We start from the raw sequence: 22,069 nt of genomic DNA, 5'->3' as shown, positions 1-22,069 counted from the left end.
ACACACACACACACAAAAAAAGACTGAGAGGGAAATAAAGCTAATCGATTGCCATGTGTTCAGGGAATAATACTTAACTTGATGAGTCTGGTAAATCCTAGTATTTAATGTTTTTTGCTGGAAGAGTTCCCAGATTTCTAATGAAAGTGAAGGAAGTGATAACTTATTAAATGATTTGGAGCTAATTATTAAAATTATGTCTAATTTTTCCAGTGTTGCTCACACTGTCAAACCAGAGATCTTGTAGTTTATTTGTAGTATTCTGAGTTGAAATCAAGGGCATGTGCTGCTGTTGGTTCCATGCCAGAACCTTGAAATTGCTTACATAAAAAGTAAAAGAAGATGACTGTTGTGAAAAAGTACTTGATGATATGAGTATGCTGCTTCTTTCCATTTTTATCATCTTATGTACGTTAAAATAAGTACATTTTGCTCAACCAAGTAGAACAATCAATTGTCGAGTTATAGATTTGAGGGAAAAAGTGGTATACTGGCAGTATAATAGCCACAGATGCTTTCCAATGAGTATTTTGTATTAGTTTAGATTTCAAGTGATTTTTTTTTTTTTTTTTTTTTTTTTTTTTGCGGTATGCGGGCCTCTCACTGTTGTGGCCTCTCCCGTTGCGGAGCACAGGCTCCGGACGCGCAGGCCCAGCGGCCACGGCTCACGGGCCCAGCCGCTCCGCGGCATATGGGATCCTCCCAGACCGGGGCACGAACCCGTATCCCCTGCATCGGCAGGCGGACTCTCAACCACTGCGCCACCAGGGAGGCCCCAAGTGATTTATTTTAAACATTAGAATAAATAGTTTCATTGGTAATTCTGTAGAAGAATGTATAGTGTAATTTATCTGTTGACATTGTCTACTCCTCTTACTTACAGTGCTAAAATCTTTATGTAGAGTGTGCCATTTTAGCTTAAGAGTTTCAGGTAGTAAAGGATGTAATAGAACACTATAAGTTGCAATTTCTCAAAAGGTATTAGTGGGATAGCTTTTTAAAAAATTACAGACTTCCTAAAAGATTATTGTTCATTAGGATATTAAGTGGATTAGTTAGCATCATTAGTATATATTTCCCCCCGCCCCGGGATCCTTTTTTTACTTTTCTAGTGCATTTTAAGCTAATTATTATGTGTTCCTATTTCATCGATGGAAATATTTTTCTTTAGAGAATGCAACTGGATATTATTCTAACAAGTTTGCAAGATCATACCCATGTAGCCTCCTTACTTGGCTATAGCTCACCCTCCGATGCTGCTGACCTCTCTTCTGTATGTACTGGCTATGGAAACCTGTCGGATCAACCTTATGGCACTCAGAGCTGCCATCCAGACACCCATCTGGCTGAAATTTTGATGAAGACTCTCTTAAGAAATTTAGGATTTTATACAGTAAGTTGCTCTTTTTTTGTCGTTAAAAAGAATAAATAAATAAAACTTGGGTTGGTTTTGTTTTGTTTTGTTTTTGGAGGGGGTAGGGATCACTTCAGGTCAAGGTATTTTGACATTTAAACGCTTATGAAATAAGTAAAACTAAACTCCACTCCCCGAAAGGGGGGAAATATGTCAGATCTTCTGAAATATTGTGGGTGCCAAATGACCTGTAGTTGAGAGTTCCAAAGAGATTTGTTTTGGAATTTTACCAATTTTTTTTCTGATATTAATGTATACATTAATGTATAATGTATAACAGGTATAATGTATAATGTATAATGTATAAACAGGTAAAAATATTCAACAACATTTTGCAAGAGAAGAAGAACGAGGAAAGGATTAACCTTACCAGATATAATCTTATAATTAAACAATGTGGTTTAAATTGTTTAAAAATAGGCTGGTCAATTAATTAAAATTATTATTTTATTAAATTATTAAAAATAGGCTGGTCAGTAGGAGAGAAGACAATGGACAGTATAGCTTTCTCTGTACTAGGATGCTCTTAGTTCTTACTCCCTGGTGTTTCTTAGATCCGTCACTTTTTTTCTTTCCATTTTTATGGGTTCTAATCCATGCCCTCACGACCTAATGGTAATAGCAGTGTTATAGCTGTTGTCACTGTTGCTGGTCTCCTCTCAGCATCCTACTGCTAGAATAACCTTATTGTATTAAATAACCTCATTTTATTAAATCAGAACTTTTTCAGACCCTTCACCATTTGGCTTACACACCACACTCATCTGAACTCATGCGTGGCACACCTATTTCCTCCTCTCTCTCCTTGTCTACCAATCTGTGACTTCTTTAACACTTGACCGTTCTTGGAAGCCTTGCTCAAATAACCTTTTCTAACCATGTAATTATAACTGCATACCTCTCATCAGTTTTTAGAGTCAAAGTGTACTATGTGACTTAACTTTGAATAGTCTGTGTATCATTTCATATTGTCTCCTACTCTTCAGGGTCAGGTCTGTATATTCTTTTTTTTCTGTACAAGTCTTAGTGTTCTGTTCTGCCCAACTTAAAAGGTTGTTGACTAAGTCCGAGTGACAGTTGTTCCTATAGAATTATTTTCTTTCAGATTTAAGGATGTAAATTTGAGCTGATGTTTAGCTGCAAATGGAATGGGAACAATGTTACAGTGTATCCATTTGGTATTAACTGAAATTTTTTCCCGAAGTTGTATTAAAGTAGTGCCTTTTTTATGCCAGTAGGGCTGGGTAGATGTGTATATTATATGGAAATGGAAATAAAATACTAACTGCTTTTAGGCTGAAAATCATAAATTTTTGTTTCTTTCTGATGTAATTTAACCAAATTTGTCATGTTCTAAGATTTTAAAATAATGGTGCTGGTCTTAGTCTGTTTGGGTTGCTGTAATAGAATACCACAGAGTGGGCCAGCTTATCTACAACACAAATTTATTTCTCACAGTTATGGAGATGGAAAGTCCAAGATCAAGGAGGCAGCAGATTTGGTGGTGCCTGCTTCTTGATTCATAGACAGCCGTCTTCTTGCTGTGTCCTCACACAAGGGAACTCCCTGGGGTCTCTTTTGTAAGGTCACTTATCCCATTCACGAGGGTTCTGCCCTCATGACTTAATCACCTCCCAGAGGCCCCACCTCCAAATACCACCACATTGGGGATTAGGTTCAACATAAGAATTTTGAAGGGACACAAACATTCATTCAGTCAGTCTCTAGCAGTGCTAATTTGGCTGCTTATAAAGGTGCTTATATAGGAAGGGCCTTAAAATGTTCTGTGACTCTCTTGCATATTTATAAACAAAGACCATACTTTATGCATAAAGATGTTCATCACATCATTATTATAAGAAAGAAAAGTTGGAAACAACTGAAATATCTAAAAGTTGGGGAATGGTTTAAGTACATTATGATATATATACTCAGTGGAATATTATGTCTCAAATTTTATGTACACATGGCTTATGAAAACATGTAAAATATTTGTGGATCTGTTAGAAAAGAGAAGACTAAAAATAGAATATGCAGTATTATGAAAAAAACGAAAAGTCACAAAAAAAATCAGGAAAGAAATACACAAAAAATATTAGATACGGTGGTTGACTAAATGGTGATTTAAAGTTTTTTAAAATACAGTTTTGGTATTTTCTAAATTTGTTACACTATTTCTGTTTTAAAAAAATATTTTTAACTTGAAATAACTTAAAACTCCCACAAGAATTATAAGAAACTTTCAAAGAACTCTCCTGTACGCTTCAGCCAAATTTGCCTTTCCTTGTTTCCTTTCTTCCATCCATCATTTGAGAGTAAACTGCAGATGTCATGCTGGCTGTTCCTAAGCACTTACATTTTTTAAGAATAAGGACATTCTCTTACATAACAACAGAACAATTATTGAATTCAGGAAATTTAACATTGACACAGAACTATTGTATAATACATAGTCCATACTCAAATTTCTACAGTTATCCCAGTAATGTCCTTTATGGCACCCTCCCTCTGCCCCCCAAATCCAGGATCATACATTGTATTTAGTTGTCATGTTTCTTTAGGCCACTTACTTCTTTTATAATCAGAAATAAATTTAATTTCTAAGAATTGTGTTCTTCGAAATTCAAATATGTGAAAACAAAACCTTTACATAGGAGGTCAGGAAAGCAATAGCATTAAAATGTTGAAATGTGTTGTCTTTGGGTATTGTTTTCCTTTATCTTGTTTTCTGCATTTTCAAAGTTTTTGTGGTGAAACCACAAAAGTTTTTGTGGTGAAACTTTTCTTAATGGAAAAACAAATTGAAATTGCTTGATAAATCTTACCACCTTATAGCTAATGACAACATAGCAAAGATTTAAAGATTAATAATGGGAGAAAGGAGACTGGCTTCTTAAATCAGAATCATTTATGGTAGGACATTAATTTCACTTTCAAACACTTCAAATATAATCTTAATTTATGTATCATTTTAGGATCAAGCATTTGGGGAGCTAGAAAAGAATAGTGATAAATTTCTACTTGGAACATCGTCTTCAGAGAACAGTCAGCCTGCTCATCTTCATGAACTGCTATGTTCACTGCAGAAACAGCTGCTGGCATTTTGCCATATCAATAACATTAGTGAGGTATGTGATTCTTTGCCTTTTATGGTCTTTTCTCAGGGACCTTGAAACTCAGATATTTGGGTAAGGCATGATATTTTTCTACCTTGAATCTTCCAAAGTAGTAATTTAGGAACTTTTTTCCTCAGAACTCAAGCAGTGTGGCATTGCTTCATAAACATCTTCAGCTCTTGTTGCCTCATGCCACAGATATTTATTCACGTTCTGCAAATTTGCTCAAAGAAAGCCCTTGGAATGGCAGCGTTGGAGAAAAATTAAGAGGTGTGTTTGGTACTGGGTTTCATATTTAATCAGTGGTTGTAAAGCAAGAGTTCTTGGCCTTTCCAAAGCTTTAAGAGGGCCAGAAACCTCTGAGTGGAATAGGAATGACGTTGAATCTCCTTTGTTATCGAAGATCCCTTTGATCTTGGTTTTGGGGTGATGGCAACAGTGATTGATCTGATTAATCTTAAAAGACGCTAATTGGTGTGACAGAGGTCTAATTTAAAGGAATTAGATGATATATACTCAAAAAGATTAATATTAAATGGTATAAAGTGAGATTTTCATCTATTTCTTTACCTTTCTTTAGCATTTACCATCTCTTTCTGTCTTGAAACGCTTTCTTTTCTCTGGTCTTCTGTGTAGTCACAATCCTGTATTTACACATATCTCTTTGACCACTCTTTTTCAGTCTGTTCCTGTAAGCTCCTCTTTTTTGGGCATGCCCTTTAATGTTTAGGATCTTCTGAATTTTGCCCGCAACCCTCTTTTCTCTGAGAATGATCTTATCTGGTCCTGTTGTCTTTAACCGCCATGTGTATGTTGACTCCCATATATGCATCTAGCTGAGAACTCCTTTTTTACACAAGAGCCTTTCTCTAGTTACCTACTAGGTGCCTTTTCTTGATTATCCCAAAGATAGGTAAAATTTGGTAAGTCTGTCCAAAAGCAACTTATTTCTGAAGTTTCCTCTCTGAACAAAGAAATAAATAAACTGCGAAACTAAAACCATTGCTTACTAGACACTTGCATTTTGTTGTTCCACAGGCGTCTAAAACTTAATTTGTTCAAATTGAGCTCATCTCTGAATGGTCTTCTTGCCCCCAAATACAATAAAATATTGACACAGAATTGATTAAAAACCAATACAGATAATTTTAAAAAGCCAGATGTTTTGAGGTGATTTTAATTTTAAAAAAAAGTAAATTTGGGGCCTCCCTGGTGGCGCAGTGGTTGAGAGTCCGCCTGCCGATGCAGGGGATACGGGTTCGTGCCCCGGTCTGGGAGGATCCCATATGCCGCGGAGCGGCTGGGCCCGTGAGCCATGGCCGCTGGGCCTGCGCGTCCGGAGCCTGTGCTCCGCAACGGGGGAGGCCACAGCAGTGAGAGGCCCGCATACCGCAAAAAGAAAAAAAAAAAAAAAAAAAAAAAAAAAAAAAGTAAATTTGGTTTAAAAAACGTAAAAGACTTCCTACAGTAGAATGTAAGCACCATGAGGGCAGGAATTTTTAGTTCTTTGTTCACAGCTGTACACCTTTCACCTATAATAGTGCCTGATATGTTGTATGTGTTCAATAAATATTTCTTGAGTAAATCTGAAAATGAGAATAAATTTGTGAATGAGAAATTCATAATGCATTTTAAGGGAAGCAGCTATAATCCTTTGAATTTGTTGGCACAGGATATTTGTGCTTTCCCATAAAGTGTCTGTTGGCGACACTTTCTGAAAGTGAGTAAATACTAACTCAACCCTAGCTACCAGAGAGTTATATAATAATTCAACAAAGAGTTCTAGGCAGAAATAGTATTTATTAGGTTTTTTTTTTAAGTTTGTTTGAAACAATTGATGCCTGTTAAATTTCTTACCCTTCATAGATGTGATATACGTCTCAGCTGCAGGCAGTATGCTCTGCCAGATTGTTAACTCCCTACTGTTACTCCCAGTGTCGGTAGCTCGGCCTTTATTGAGTTACCTCCTCGACTTGTTGCCACCTCTTGATTGCCTTAATAGACTCCTGCCAGCGGCCACTCTTTTAGAAGACCAAGAGTTACAGTGGCCTCTTCATGGTAAGTAAAGATAATAAAGGAGCAAATAATGCGCTTGAGAAAAGTTGTTTCTTTTGCATGCATCAGGTAAATCATATCTGACACTTGGTTGTTTAATGTACTCAAAAGATAAAGTTGTTACTGTCTAAGAGCTTATAGTGTGAAGTGGGCAACTGAGATGGGAAAATTTAAGAAAGTTGCTTATATATAAGTGTCACGAATAGAGTCTTTATCTGATCATCAGGCTTGAATAGTATATTTCATTGATTCCAAGACATGCTTTTCTTCAAATTTTGACATGGCTTAATTTGGATACATCTTACAGTGGATGATAGGAGGCATTGTTTCATAAATCAGTCAACAGCATAATGACACATTTTACAATCAATGAATTGATTTGTTTTATTTCTTAAATGCAAACGTTTTTAATTTTAAATCTCTATTCAACAGTAAAATATTTTGTATTTTGGTTGGATATGTAGATAACTGATTGAATGTAAAAGATGGAAATTGGAAACCTATATCTCTGTGTTTTTCTTTTTAGGTACTTTATAGGAAATAGCATTTTGATTTTAGACATAATATGTGAATTCACTCTTAATTTATAAAATGTTGATGATTTTATTCCATTGAATATAGCTTAAAATATCATGTCTAGAAAACATCAATGTATTTTTCCATTGAAGTCTGTCTATCCTAAGGCTATCAAAGGAGTTTCATTACTGAAATCTTAAAAACCTTTCAGGTTTAAATGAGGTCATATGTTTTATGGAAAGAATCCTGGTCTAAGGCATAAAAAGATTTAGATTTTAGTATTGGCTCTGTTTGAACTTGGCTGTATGATCTTGGGCAAGTCACTTATAACTTCTTGAAGCCTTGGTTCCTTCTACTGGAGAGATTGGGATTGGACAGAATACTTTGAAGGCCCGTCTTATATCCCATTGTTCGGTGACAACTGGATTTAGATGAAGTCAAGTGTTAAGGTTACAGCTGTATCAGGATATTGATTACGCTTTATATGGAGCCATTCCAGGTTTACTCTTGTTTTTCTAAAGCATCTCAGAATTTGCTAAGACTTACTCTATTTGTATTAGGCGAGGAAGGTGTCATTTTATTTTGGATTTTTGCATCTGTGTTCATAACTGATTTTTTTCCCATGATTTTCCGTTTTCATGCTATCCTTGTGTCATTTTTACGACCACAATTATACTAACCTCATAACATCAGTTTGGAATCTTCCTTTTTTTCCCTTTTCTCTGAAATAATTTGTGTAATTTAGGAGTTATCTCTTCTTGAAGGTTTATAAGAGTTTACAAAAACTATCTGGCCCTAGTGTTTTTTTATAGATAGGTTTTTGGCTATTAATTTTCTTTTTTTAGTGGTTATTGTTCTCTTATAGCTTTTTGCTTCTTCTCAAATCCATTTCAGAAATTGATATTTTTTCAGAAAATGTCATTTTGTTGGTTTTCAAATTTATTGACACAAAGTTGTTCATAATATTCACACATAGTTTTTAAAAATCTCTAGTGTATCTGTGGTTATATCCTCTTTTTGTATTTTTAATTTTAAAATTTATGCCATCTTTATTTTCTGGATTAATTTTATTAGAGGTTTGTCCATTTTATTAGTGTTTTCAAAACCCAGTTTTTGAATTTGTTGATTTCTTGTGTTTTTCTTTTATGATTTCATTGATATCTCTTCTTATCTTTATGGCTAGCTGTAGTTTTTTTTTTTTTTTTTTAAGTGAAGAACTTTTAAAAACAAATGTACAATAAGAAACCATGGGTCTGGATCTTAGTATAGGACAGATCTGAATTCAGGCCTTAAAAGCATTGAACAATACTAAGTGTCATTTTACTAGATCAACTCTTGTTTTGATTTTGGAGGTATGAGCTACCTCAGTTACTCACTCTTAAGGTTGAAATTTGATCTGGATAGTGAAAAGTAGGAATAGAATCAATGGGGGATAATTCTGCCATGTACTGTTTCACTGTTTATCTCAAAATCAGTAACTTTACAAAGCAGATTTTTATTTGATGGCAAACTTACCTGAATGTATTTTATTTTATTTTATTTTATTTTATTTTATTTTTTTTTTTTTTGCGGTATGCGGGCCTCTCACTGTTGTGGCCTCCCCCGTTGCGGAGCACAGGCTCCGGATGCGCAGGCCCAGCGGCCATGGCTCACGGGCCCAGCCGCTCCGCGGCATATGGGATCCTCCCAGACCGGGGCACGAACCCGTATCCCCTGCATCGGCAGGCGGACTCTCAACCACTGCGCCACCAGGGAGGCCCTGAATGTATTTTAAATCAGCCTACTAAAGAGAATATATACAGAAAGTGTTATAATCTATGTTTTCATTATAAAATTATTTTGCTTCAGTGTCTTGTTGCAGTGCAATATAAATGAAAAAGCTTGAGAATCTTCAACACCAGATAAATTACTAATGATTTTGTTTTCAGGAGGGCCAGAACTGATTGATCCTGCTGGTGTGCCATTACCTCAACCAGCCCAGTCCTGGGTGTGGCTTGTTGATCTGGAAAGAACAATTGCTCTTCTTATTGGGCAATGTCTTGGTGGCATGCTTCAGGGTTCGCCTGTGTCTCCAGAGGAACAGGACACTGCATATTGGATGAAAACACCACTTTTTAGTGACGGTGTAGAAATGGATACCCCTCAGTTAGGTAATGTGCTTCTCTGCAGCATTTAGAATACGTGCTTCTGTTTGTACCTCCTTTGGAGATTTCTCTTATTCTGGGTTTGCTGAATAGAGAACTGATAGAAAACAAATGCAACATTTGCAGGGTAGGGGATCCAAGACTGTAACTTGGAGCCCTCAGAAAAACAGTTAAGTCCTGCAGCATCATATAGTGAAAAGAGCCCCTGAACTAGGGAAATGTAGGTCTGTTTCTACTCTGTTTTTATTTATCACTCATTTTGAGCAAGTCATCTAACTCATAAAAATGGGAAAATGCTTAATTACTTGTGTTCTGGGGCTTGGAGGTTATGAAACTGCTTCATAGAAGGTTACTGACCATGACTTACCAGGGCTCAGGTCATAAACACGTCTCAGTTGTGAGGGCCAGTCCCTTCTCCTCCCAGCCTGTCCTCCTTTCAAGCTGATGTTACCTTGTGTGATTCCTTCTTTTTTTCCTCCCCATTTATGATACCTTTGGGGTTTCCTTTCCTGCCTCATCTTCCATTTGTCTACTTTGATGGTAGGCTAGCTCTCAGACTGAACATGAGGATTTCTCCAGTTCCTGAATAGATGATGTAGTTGTTTTATCTAGGATTGGTCCTTTAATCTCTCTGAACCTCTAATTTCAATCCTTAAAATAATGAGTTAGATTAGATAGCCCATATGGTCTTATTAGATTTTATTTATTTATTTTTAAGAAATATTTATTTATTTTGGCTGTGCCAGGTCTTAGTTGCAGCACGTGGGATCTTCATTGTGGCATGCAGACTTCTTAGTTGTGGCATATGGGATCTAGTTCCCTGACCAGGGATCAAATCTGGGCGCCCTGCATTGGGAGCACAGAGTCTTACCCACTGGACCACCAGGGAAGTCCCTAGATTTTAAATTTATTATTTCTCTGATAAGAGAAAGAGACTCAGAGAGTGTCCAAGAAGCAAAATCTAAGAGAAATCTCAATCTAAGAGAATCTCAAGAGGAGAAACAAAAAGTAGAAACCATGACAAAAATCGTGGAGATTTCTGCTTTGGGGTTGGAGGGTTGGAGGGTGGGAGTGAGAGATGTTGAAGATTTTCTTCCTTTTCCAAATAGGAGTGTATATTCATTGTTTCATTTATGAACCAGAAAGTGATTCCAGCCATGGCTGATGAATGCTAGACTGGTACTTAGGAACGTTTGTATCAAAAAAAGTAAAATCATGTTTTTTTTCAAGGGGTATTCAACATCGTAAAGGTAGTTCCAGTGCTATCAGTGTTTAGCTCTGTGATAGTTCCATATGTCCTCCTGAGGACAAAAGTATCTTTATCTCTACCTTCCTATTTCTGTTATGTGTACTTTACTCAACTGGCCTTTGGTATGAATATAATCAATTTCAGTTTTAATGTTATTTTTCACTTTTAAATTATAAAATTATGAAACTATTAAAATGTTACATTTTATGTTTAAATACTTGCATATATTGGACTTCCCACAGTGGTTAAGAATCTGCCTGCCAATGCAGGGGACAAAGGTTTGAGCCCTGGTCCAGGAAGATCCCACATGCCACGGAGCAACTAAGCCCGTGTGCTACAACTACTGAGCCTGTGCTCTAGAGCCCGTGAGCCACAACTACTGAGCCTGCACGCTACAACTACTGAAGCCCACGTGCCTAGAGCCCATGCTCTGCAACAAGCCACCACAACAAGAAGCCTGTGTACCGCAACAAAGAGTAGCTCCCGCTCACCGCAACTAGAGAAAGCCCGTGCGCAGCAACGAAGACCCAACACAGCCAAAAATAAATGATAATCATAAAAAACAAAGATAAGCAGTAGCTTCTAAAAAAATACTTACATATATTAGGAAGAGGCTCTTGTCTGTAAAATTGTAAATAAATGATAATTTAGTTATATTGTGGGTTAAATTGACTTTGGGTATTAGCCCAGGAACCTGTCATTTAGAGAAGTGTTTTGTTTTTTAAATGTAAAATGAATTCTTAATGCCAAATGTCCCATTGGAAAGTTAGGAACCACCTGAACAAATGTAAGTATCAGTTGAGAAATTGTTCAAGTATCAATATCTTTGATCTCCCTTAAATCATACTGAAGTGATTATTTTCCCTTAAGTCTACAAAAAGAAAAGAAAAATCTTGGCTAGTCTCTTGTTTTTCTCAACAAGGATATGTTTCTCAACAAGGATATCAATCCATTTTGAGCAAGAAAGTTCTTTGTTACACAAGACTGTGCTGCACATGTAGGGCCCTGCCTACCAAAATGCCAGAACTCCTCCCTGGAATGTTACATTTAGTCACATAAAGAAAGGGGTGATACTATGCCCAATTGAGAAGCATTAAAGGACTATACCTTTGTAGCATCTACTTAAAATGGTTTGAAATGTATCATTTCATATGCATTAAGTAAATATGGTAAGCTTTTATTTGTAGCACCAAAATTTACAAAGCTTGAAATCGATAACTTGTGTAATTTTTTTTTTAGATAAATGTATGAGTTGCCTATTAGAAGTAGCTCTTTCGGGAAATGAAGAACAGAAGCCTTTTGATTACAAATTGCGGCCTGAAATTGCTGTCTACGTAGACTTGGCATTGGGTTGTTCAAAAGAGCCGGCTCGGAGCCTTTGGATCAGCATGCAGGATTATGCTATTAGTAAAGGTAAGATGAAGAGGATAAAGGGGCTAAATATGTAGATAGCTCATAATACCAACTAATATAAGTATAGTATAATATATGTAAATAGAAAATCACAGGGATTACCCTATTACTTTTTTATAGAAAAAGGGATTTTACAATTACCATTTTTTAAAAATAAATTTATTTGTTTTATTTATTTTTATTTTTGGCTGTGTTGTGTCTTCGCTGCTGCATGTGGGCTTTCTCTAGTGCGGCGAGCGGGGGCCACTCCTTGTGGTGCGTGTGCCTCTCACCACGGTGGCTTCTCTTGTCACGGAGCGTGAGCTTCAGTAGTTGTGGCATGCCGGCTCAGTAGCTGTGGCTCGCAGGCTCCAGAGCACAGGCTCAGCAGTGGTGTTACACGGGCCTAGTTGCTCCATGGCATGTGGGATCTTCCCGGACCAGGGTTCAAACCTGTGTCGCCTTCATTGTCAGGTGGATTCTCAACCACTGCACCACAAGGAAAGTCCCTACAATTAACACTTTAAAAACAGTTTCTTATTCCTGTTTGTGGAACATTTTGAAGTGCTTGGTATGAAACCCTGTGTATTCTTTTATATACATATATCCCACTTGAAGAAAATCCACTGTGGGAAAATTGGGATTTGTGTGAAAAATAAATCCAGAGGCAGCATTTTACTGAAGGATTCCATGCAGCATAAATGGATCTAGTATAAGAGTATGTTTAATGAATCTCTTCCCTTTGTGAGCCCTGCTGAAGAACTGAAATGATGTGTATGTGGAAGTTTGAGCTCTGGGCCTTGGTCATTTTCCTCCTGTGTAAAACACTTGCCCATTTTAGAGTGCTAGTGAAGATACCAGTTTGAAATGAGGTATATTATTAAGTACAGCAGTAAAGTGCTATGCAAGTGTGTAGTGGTATCTCAGTTTCTAATATTACTTGATTAATAAAATTAATTTTGTGTACAAGTTTTCAAAGGTTATACCTGGTTTCTTTTTAGCTCCCATCCACTTTTAACAATGACTTGGATTGTTCAGAATCACATACCCCTAGTTGTCTTTCTCCACATTGCTCTTTCTTTAGTCCCTGCTCCCCTGTGTCTTTGGATTTTCTTCTGTGATAAAAATGGTAAAAGTAAATACATTTTCACCTTTATTTCATATAATAAAAATGAGATACATATCATTCAGATCTTTAAAACACCAGTGAGATGATACCTTTGAAAGTTTAATCTCATCCAATTTGTCATTCATTTATTCCTTCTATTGTGTTGACTTTCACCAGTGGTAGAAAAGTATGATAGTGGAGGAGAAAAAAAGCTTACTTTTTCTAAGTTGTATTTTCTGCTATCCTCTTATTTGCATCATTTTCTTGGAATGTGTGGTTAGGTTTTTTTTTTATAAATTTATTTTTATTTATTTTTGGCTGCATTGGGTCTTTGTTGCTGCGTGTGGGCTTTCTCTAGTTGCAGTGAGCGGGGGCTACTCTTCATTGCGTGGGCTTCTCATTGCGGTGGCTTCTCTGGTTGCGGAGCACAGGCTGTAGGCACGCGGGCTTCAGCAGTTGTGGCACGTGGGCTCAGTAGTTGTGGCTCGCGGGCTCTAGAGTGCAGGCTCAGTAGTTGTGGCGCACGGGCCTAGTTGCTCTGTGGCATGTGGGATCTTCCTGGACCAGGGCACGAACCTGTGTCCCCTGTATTGTCAGGTGGATTCTTAACCACTGTGGCACCAGGGAAGCCCAGGTTTTCTTTTATAACACATTATCACTTGTTACTTTTCAGTGAGCACTTTAAAAAACTGGATATAAACATAAAGTGAATAAAAACTCTTATGGTTCCATTTGTTCAATTGCTTGTACACTATAGCCTAGATTTTATACCTGAGTAGTGGAAACATTTTGTAGTGCTTGGTATGAATGACTATAACTTTAGCGAAGGTGTTTTAAAAGAACCTATTATTACAAACATTGCACAGGAGGATAATCCCTGATAAATTTGACGTACTGCAAAGGATGTTACTTCAGTTTGCTTTTAAATTGAATATTAGCCTTCTTGAAGTGGGGTCGTTTGATTTTAAGTCATAGCAGTTTTCAGAATAGCAAGCAATCCCTTGGAACAGATGATCTCTCAAGAACCTAGTGTGGAAAATTTTGTGTGTAATACAGACTATCATTTTAAGATTCTCTGTTGATTTTCTTAAAATCTTACATGCTTATATTCACTTTTTCACCTGTAAAATAGGTAAGTCTGAACTTAATTTTTTACCTAAGCATCCAGAAATGACTGGAAAACCAAGCTGTAAAATTTTTGTCTTAAGATAAGAGTTTTAAAAAGGAATTAAGAACAGATAAAGTTAACTTGGGGCTTAATATTTTCCAAGGATGTTTTTTGTTTGTTTGGTTTTGTTTTTAAGTAGCATGGTAAATCTGTCAAATTAACAGAGTCTAGCAGACATTCTGGGAGTAGACAGTAAACCTCCCCTCCCCATTTGGAATCTACTGAATGTATTTCATTTTTAAAGTATAGAACTGGTGTGTTAACATGGAATTAAAGAAAGCAGCTGACTAGTTTTCATCATCTAATGCTGTGATTTGGGTTTTCAATTGCACATACTCATCTCTGTCCAAATATTGTTTCATTTCTTACCCACCTAAATATACATGTATTCACAGTATCTGATGGCTTCAAATACCACATATATACATATTGACTAGTTTACTCAATATGTGTACTAGGGTGTCTAGTACATAGTATTCAGAACCAGACTCCTGATTACAGATACCTATCCTCCCAAAGGGCTGTCCTTGTGATCTTCTTCTCTCAGTAAAAGCCAACTACATTCTAAATACATTATAGTCATCCTTGTCTGCTCTCATGTTCATCTGATCCATCAACAGATTTCTTCAACTCTACTTTCAGAATACATCTGGAGTCTGACCACTTCTTACTAACCCCACTGCTACTACTTTGGTCTGAGCACCATCATTTCTTACCTGAATTACTATAATAATTACTTCTGCTGTTGCCGTTCCTGTAGTAAATTCTGCACTCAGCAGTTAGAGTGAGCCTTTTAAAACACAGATCACATCATCCCATACCTCTGTTCACAGTTTCTAATGGTCCTTCCCATTTCCCTCAGTGTAAAACCTAGAGGACTTGCAATGGCCTGCAAGGCCCTATGTGATCTGGACCCCAGACAGCTTTCTAATGTCTCCTACCACTCTCGTGCATGCACATTTTGCTCTAGCTGCTCTGGCCTCCTTGAACTCAGGCAGGGCCTCTACGTAGTATTTTTGAAAAGACACTGTTTGTGTGGCTTCTTCCCCTACCTCATCTAGATCTCTCTGCTCGATTGTAGCCTTATCGGAGACCTTCCCAAACCAGTCTATAAAAAATAGTAAACCCACACAGTACAGTATTCCCTGTTCTCCTCACCCTGCTTTATTTTTCTCCATAGCATTTATCTGTCATATTAATGTTTTTATTTATTGTCTCCTCATACCCCTCCCCCACCGCAGCTAGAATGTAAGCTCTGTGAGATCTGGGACTTAGTTTTGTTCACTGCTGTATTCCTAGCACAGTATGCGGGATCTAGTAGGTGCATTTGTTAAATAACTGCTTAGGAAAATGATAAAATTCAGGTGTTAGATTACTAAAGCTATTAAAATTACCTCTGAACTGTTTTCTGTGAAATGTCAGTGTATCATTTTTATTTTCAGATTGGGACAGTGCAACTTTAAGTAATGAGTCACTCTTGGACACTGTGTCTAGATTTGTTCTTGCAGCTCTTCTGAAACACACAAATTTACTCAGTCAAGCATGTGGAGAAAGCCGGCAAGTAACTTAAAACTATCCTCAGACAAATCATTTGCTCTCATGATGTCAGAAATTAAGTAACTTTTCTATTTTGGTTCTTTATTTAGATATCAGCCTGGTAAAAGCTTATCAGAAGTGTACCGTTGTGTGTACAAAGTTCGAAGTCGTTTACTTGCTTGCAAGAACCTTGAACTTATTCAGACCAGGTCATCATCAAGAGACAGATGGGTAAAGTTGGAAATCAGTTAATTTCTATGTTTTTCTGCAAGCTGTGAGAGATAGCTCCATATTGGTGTATGTGAGGAGAAAAAAATGTGGCTTAGTTATTGCAGATGATCAATAAATATTGAATAGTTCTTTTTCTAGTGAAAAAAATTGGATGAGTAGAGGATTGGGGGTTTATTTAACCACCCATTTATCAAGTGTGATATGGCTGCTAAGGAAGTTTATATATTCTTAGGCCATATAGGTAATAACAACAAATTGAATTGTCCAAATCATATGAAATGTTATTCCTTTGTTTCACGCTTATCAGATCACGTTTGAATTATCCTATTTGATTTGGGGTGCCATAACTTATGAGGGATATTAGCAAACTTAGATTGGTTAAAGGTCTGAAAATCATCTTATACAAGAACTGGAAAGTGTCAAAAATGTTCAGCTTAGAGAATGAAAGCAAAGGGGAGTCGCATGATAGGTGCCTTAACGATATTTAAAGGGCTTCCATGTAGGAGAGGAAATAAATGTGTTCCCTGTTGTTCCAGAGGGCACAGGTAGGACCAAAGGGTAACAACTGAATGGAGAATCATTGTTAGCTGAATGTAAGGAAAAAAGCCTTCTAATGATTAGAGTTGCCCACCGCTGGAGGTAAAGATTGAAAACTTTTATTAAGGATGTTCCAGAAGTAATTCTTGCAACAAAAATGAGATGATTTCGAAAGTGCTTGGTAATCTTGATAGCACGATCCTATAATTATGAGTATAGCCTGATACCTCACCTTCAAAAGTGCTTACTTTGAAACATCATATGTTAGATGCTTTGCACTCCATTAGTTAGATCTTAGATTTTAAAAACCAAACTTTATCTCTACATTTGTATTATAGTATTCTTTTGGCATGCACTGATTTAATATTTGTGGATCCAACTATTTGTTAGTGACCTTGAAAGCCCATGAAATATACTAATTAGCCATTTTGTTGAGTCTCAAATTTGAAACTTACATATTGTGGAGATACATGACTTATGTATTTTGTGAGTCTGACTGACTGCTCAGTATCCCCATCCAATCATGAATCACAAAATAACTTTTATTGTACATCTGAGGATATCATTAAAAAATTTCACTTGTGCTTTATACTGAAATATGTGAGATGTTTGTGACTCTCTTCACCCCTGTTGTAAGGACTCTTTTCTTTAGATGACTGCTAGGTAGCATAACCACCATGGGAAATAAAATTAACATTGTCCTTACCAGATTTCTAATTTTTGGTTCCCTCAGGGACAAGCAAAGTAAAGAAAATAATTAAAAACAATACTGTTTGTAGAATTGAAATTTGCCAAGAGAGTAGAACTTAAAGTTTTTCACCAAAAAAAAGGTTAAAAAATACTGTTTTGTTTTAAATTAGCATTATTAAACATTTATACAGAGTAACAATAACATACACAGCTTGAGGGAGACTGAATGGAATCACATTTCATGTTCTTTACCTTTTATGCTTGGTGTCATACTCAACTCATTTTAAGTTAGCAGTTTACAGCAGAACAGCAATATATATGAGTCAATTTACAGCATGACATTTTAATCAAAATATTGAGGAAGAGAGCATAGTTAGATGTTTCTGTATATTTTGTGTACTTACATTCTTTCTAATCTTTTCAGATTTATCCAGTATATCTTTTGTTTTTGTGGTAACATTCATGTGTTATTACTGCTATTAGCATTATTTTCCATGATAAAAAAGTCAAGGTTTTAATGATATTTTTCAAAATTAAAAAAATATATATTTAGCGGTAGCTCTGATCATTTCTTTAAGATCTCGGAAAACCAAGACTCTGCAGATGTTGATCCTCAGGAGCATTCATTTACCCGAACCATTGATGAAGAAGCTGAAATGGAAGAACAGGCTGAGCGAGATAGGGAAGAGGGACATCCAGAGCCGGGGGATGAGGAGGAAGAACGGGAACATGAAGTGATGACAGCGGGCAGTGAGTATATCCGTCCTGCTTTACAGATACACACTGTGGCATTCTTTTTGGTAGGGAAACTGACTGTAGAAGGGAGAGGCAAAAACATGTCCTTACAGTTTTTCTAAAGAGATGTGATATTCTCCTGATGATCTGATTAGCTACATTTCAGTACTTACAACTGCTAGTTCCATTCTAAAGCTGTTGGATTGCATGTTTTGGGCTGAAAAGCTCTGGAAGCAGGCTTTTGGAAACAGTACCTGTTCCACTGAGTCTCATTCATGAAGTGATGCCCATGAGTCATTGGATAGGGACATTCAAAGCATGTTCTCTGGAGGGTACCAAGTTGTCCATTCGCCTGGCTGGCCTCTGGGTGGTGAGGAAGAGAGCCCCTTTCTAAGCCTATTAGGAGAGCCCAATTATTTTCCATATATAGAACTTTTTAAATTATAAATTCCCCCACTGACTGCACTGCTTTCAGTAGAGAGCAAGAATATACATGAGAATATTATTGGCTGGTGAATGACATTTTTATACTTTTTTATTACAAGGCTACAGTTAGTTTTAAAATGTAATCATTTAGATGTTTAAAGAGAAATATGGAAGCTTTGAAACATTTGTTATCTTTTGAGTGATCTGGCTGTTTCAAGTTAAAGTGTATATTTACTTTTGTAGCCTAAAACATTTTGGCCATCTATGCATTTGGTATTGAGATTGTATATGTATTTCAATCAATTTGACACTTACTTTATTATCAATTTATCTGTGTTGTGCATACTTCTAAAAATGATTTTGAGGTGACTCAAAACAAGGCCAAAACCCATTAAAACAAGAGGAGAAATATAAGGTCCAAATGGAGAAGAGGGGATTGGAGATGAGGAGGTGGAGAATAGTTTTATATATATATATTTATATATATATATATATATATATATATATACACATTATATATATATATATATATAAAACGTGTGTGTGTGTGTGTGTGTGTGTGTGTATATATATATATATATATTTTTTTTTTTTTTTTTTTTCCTGTGCTGCATGGCTTGCAGGATCTTAGCTCCCCAACCAGGGATTGAACCTGGGCCCCAGCAGTGAGAGCGCTGAGTCCTAACCACGGGACTGCCAGGGAATTCCCAGAGAATAATTATATTTTAAAACCTAGGCTGAGGGAACATTTACAGATCAACTTAAGACTTAGTTTAGAAATTCCTAAAAGCAAAGACCAAAGGGGAAAGCACAGTAACAAAAGATAACCCTCAATTATATTAAAAGAAAGCATAATAGTTACCCAGGGAGTAATAATTTTTATACTAGCTGCCATTTTTGAGCATCAGTTATATGCTGGGCACTGGGTCAAATGCTTCACATAGATTAACTCATAATCCTCTCCATCTTAGATGATTTCTAGTATTACCCTGTTCTAAAGATGGACAAACTGAGGTTTAAGGAGGCAAAATTATGTGCCTAGGGCCACTGTTCGTAGCACCTGGAATTAGAACCAGGTCTGCCCCAAATTCCAGTAACCATTCTCTTAATTACTTTAATTGATTTCCAGCTCTAGACTGTTAGTTCGTTGCTTTGATTTTCTTAGAAATAAGGGACTTTCAACAGCATAATGAATATATTGTCATAATAATACTTTGAAATATACATATGCATTTTTAAAGTTTGTACTTCCATATTAACAGACAAATCTAGTATTTTACTAACTTTTTTGCCTGGGTTCCCCATTAAAAATACCATCTTCACTCAAATTTGAGTAAAATATTCTTTTCCTATTGTGAAATACCTATCACTGCATCAGAACCTTGTTAAACCCACTTTTTACACTTGTGAATTGGGAAGAGCTGGCATAAGATGGACATTCCTGGTGATACTATTTGACTCTGGGGGCAGTCTTGGCCATATTATTATAACCAGATTCTGTTTCAGCAAAGACCTTTAATGGTTGTGCTTATGTAATATGTTTAAAATACAACAAAGTGTAGGTATTAGGAATTATATGGACTTCGGAAGGGGAAAGGGGGCTCTTCATTATAACTAATGCAACTTAACTTTTGTCTGTTTCTTTTGTAACCTGACAATTTCAAACCAAGGTTGTGAACATTTCAGAAATAGGGAGTTATTTTTATCTAACCCAGTGATTCTCAAACTTTAATGGCCTTCAAAATCAGCTGGAGGGCTTGTTAAAACGTACATTGCTGGCTCCATGCCTAGAGCTTCTGATTAGAAAGTCTGGGATGGGCCCAGTATTTTTCATTTCTAAGGAGTGCCAGATGATGTTGATGCTGCTCTTCTGGAACCACACTTTGCAAACCACTGATCAAACTCATAAGAGTAGAAATAGAATCAACCAAATCTAAATTCTGTAAAGGCATAAGTATTTCCTATTGTAATTTTTATAAAAAGTTTAATATTATACATGTATTTTTGATAAAATTTAACTTAGTTACTTAGTATTTAATGTCTAAAAAATGATTTTCCCTCTTTCAATAAGTTTTTGGTCCAAACTTTTTGACTGTTTTTATTGTTATTTTCTTTGCTCTTCTCTCCCCATGTGTTAAGACCTTGTTTTTGTGTTACATGTTACAGAAATCTTTCAGTGTTTCCTCTCAGCCCGTGAAGTAGCTCGTAGCCGAGATCGAGATAGAATGAACAGTGGGGCAGGGTCTGGGGCTCGAGCTGATGATCCACCTCCTCAGTCTCAGCAAGAGCGAAGGGTCAGCACAGACCTTCCTGAGGGTCAGGATGTATACACTGCTGCCTGCAACTCCGTGATCCATCGATGTGCCCTGTTAATATTAGGAGTAAGTCCTGTGATTGATGAGCTTCAGAAGCGAAGGGAAGAAGGACAGTTGCAGCAGCCTTCCACAAGTGCCTCTGAAGGGGGTGGACTTATGACCAGGTGGGACTGACTAGAAACTTAAAACATTTCTCTCCTCTCTTTGTTTCTTTATGCATTGAAATGGTTTTTTCTCGCTTATTGTATTCTGAAATTAACACAGACATGGAGGAGGAAATACAGATTGACAAGGATGAATTTAATGTAAAGAGGGATACTAATTCAGCCTGGAGTATAAATTTATGATTAAATGAAGAGGCACAATTTTTCACACATATAAACAACAGTAGTTGATCGGCATAATTCTGTAATTTAGTGGCCTGGAAGTTATTCTGATGTAATTGAGAAGGACTTTGTGCTTAGACCTGACTGAGAGCCAGGGTTTTCCATTGACAGACATAATTACTCCTCATTGTGTGTGTGTTTTATCTCTATGCTGCTAGTTCCATTCAATTTTATGTTCACTAACAGTCCCAAATCGAAAAACTTTTCTTTGTGCATGTGAGACAGGAGTGAAAGTCTTACTGCAGAGAGCCGGCTAATCCACGCAAGTCCAAATTATAGACTGATCAAATCGAGGAGTGAATCTGATTTGTCTCAGCCTGAATCAGATGAAGAGGGTTACGCACTGGTAGGTATACCTAGATTTAGTAAAGAAGGAATTTTGTATAGCTACCTAAGACTTTGGTTAGAGTAAGTAATATACGTTTGTTTTAGATATACAAAAACTTTTTTAAAGGAACTTTTAAGAGAAATGAGATAACTATATTGCATAGGTATTTATCATCTATATGTTAGTGACTCAGATATCTCTCTTTAGTTCTGACTTGTTCCTAAACTCCAAATTCACGTATTTGACTCCTTGATGGACGTTCTACCTGAACATCTCAGGTGACCACAATCTTAACCTATCCAAAAATAAACTCATTTTTCTCCTAAACCTCTTCTCTCACATTCCCTATCTTAGTAAGTGTTACTATTAACTACCCAGGCTGGAAACCTGGGTTCATCCTTGACTCTACTTTTTCTTAATTCCTGGTCCCTGCAACCTCCTCACTCCCCACAGTCCAATTAGTCAAACCTTGAAAATTTTACTCTTGATATCTTTGTACTATGTCCTGCCCATCCCTCTTGCCACTGCTCTGTCTCAGACTTTCCTTCTCTTTTGCCTGGCCTGGTACAAAAACCTCCAAACTGGTTGCCCCATCTCTTGTCTTATGCCCATCTTCAACATTTCACTAGAATAATAGACCTGAAATACAAATCTGTTTATATCTCCTCTACTTAAAATCTTTCAGTAGCTCTCAGTTCCCTGTCAAAAAAGCCTCAGGACCTG

The 22,069-nt window shown here is 36.7% G+C and overlaps 1 protein-coding gene across 1 annotated transcript in view; it reads left to right on the top strand.

Annotated features, from left to right (window-relative positions):
- HERC1 (HECT and RLD domain containing E3 ubiquitin protein ligase family member 1) overlaps window positions 1–22,069 on the top strand; it is a 213,134-nt gene that overhangs the window by 79,199 nt on the left and 111,866 nt on the right. Inside the window, exons 14-24 of the mRNA XM_082617315.1 lie at window positions 1,172–1,393; window positions 4,390–4,542; window positions 4,668–4,800; window positions 6,397–6,588; window positions 9,030–9,251; window positions 11,734–11,907; window positions 15,605–15,723; window positions 15,816–15,929; window positions 17,735–17,906; window positions 20,484–20,796; window positions 21,244–21,364. Of these exons, the coding sequence (XP_082473441.1) occupies window positions 1,172–1,393; window positions 4,390–4,542; window positions 4,668–4,800; window positions 6,397–6,588; window positions 9,030–9,251; window positions 11,734–11,907; window positions 15,605–15,723; window positions 15,816–15,929; window positions 17,735–17,906; window positions 20,484–20,796; window positions 21,244–21,364 (1,935 nt within the window). The remainder of the gene's footprint in view (window positions 1–1,171; window positions 1,394–4,389; window positions 4,543–4,667; window positions 4,801–6,396; window positions 6,589–9,029; window positions 9,252–11,733; window positions 11,908–15,604; window positions 15,724–15,815; window positions 15,930–17,734; window positions 17,907–20,483; window positions 20,797–21,243; window positions 21,365–22,069) is intronic.

This window comes from Mesoplodon mirus (assembly GCF_964341445.2).
Source record: "Mesoplodon mirus genome assembly, chromosome: 4".
NCBI classification, from domain to species: domain Eukaryota; kingdom Metazoa; phylum Chordata; class Mammalia; order Artiodactyla; family Ziphiidae; genus Mesoplodon; species Mesoplodon mirus.
Note: the sequence above shows the minus strand (reverse complement) of the source record. Positions and strands in the feature narration are given on the sequence as shown.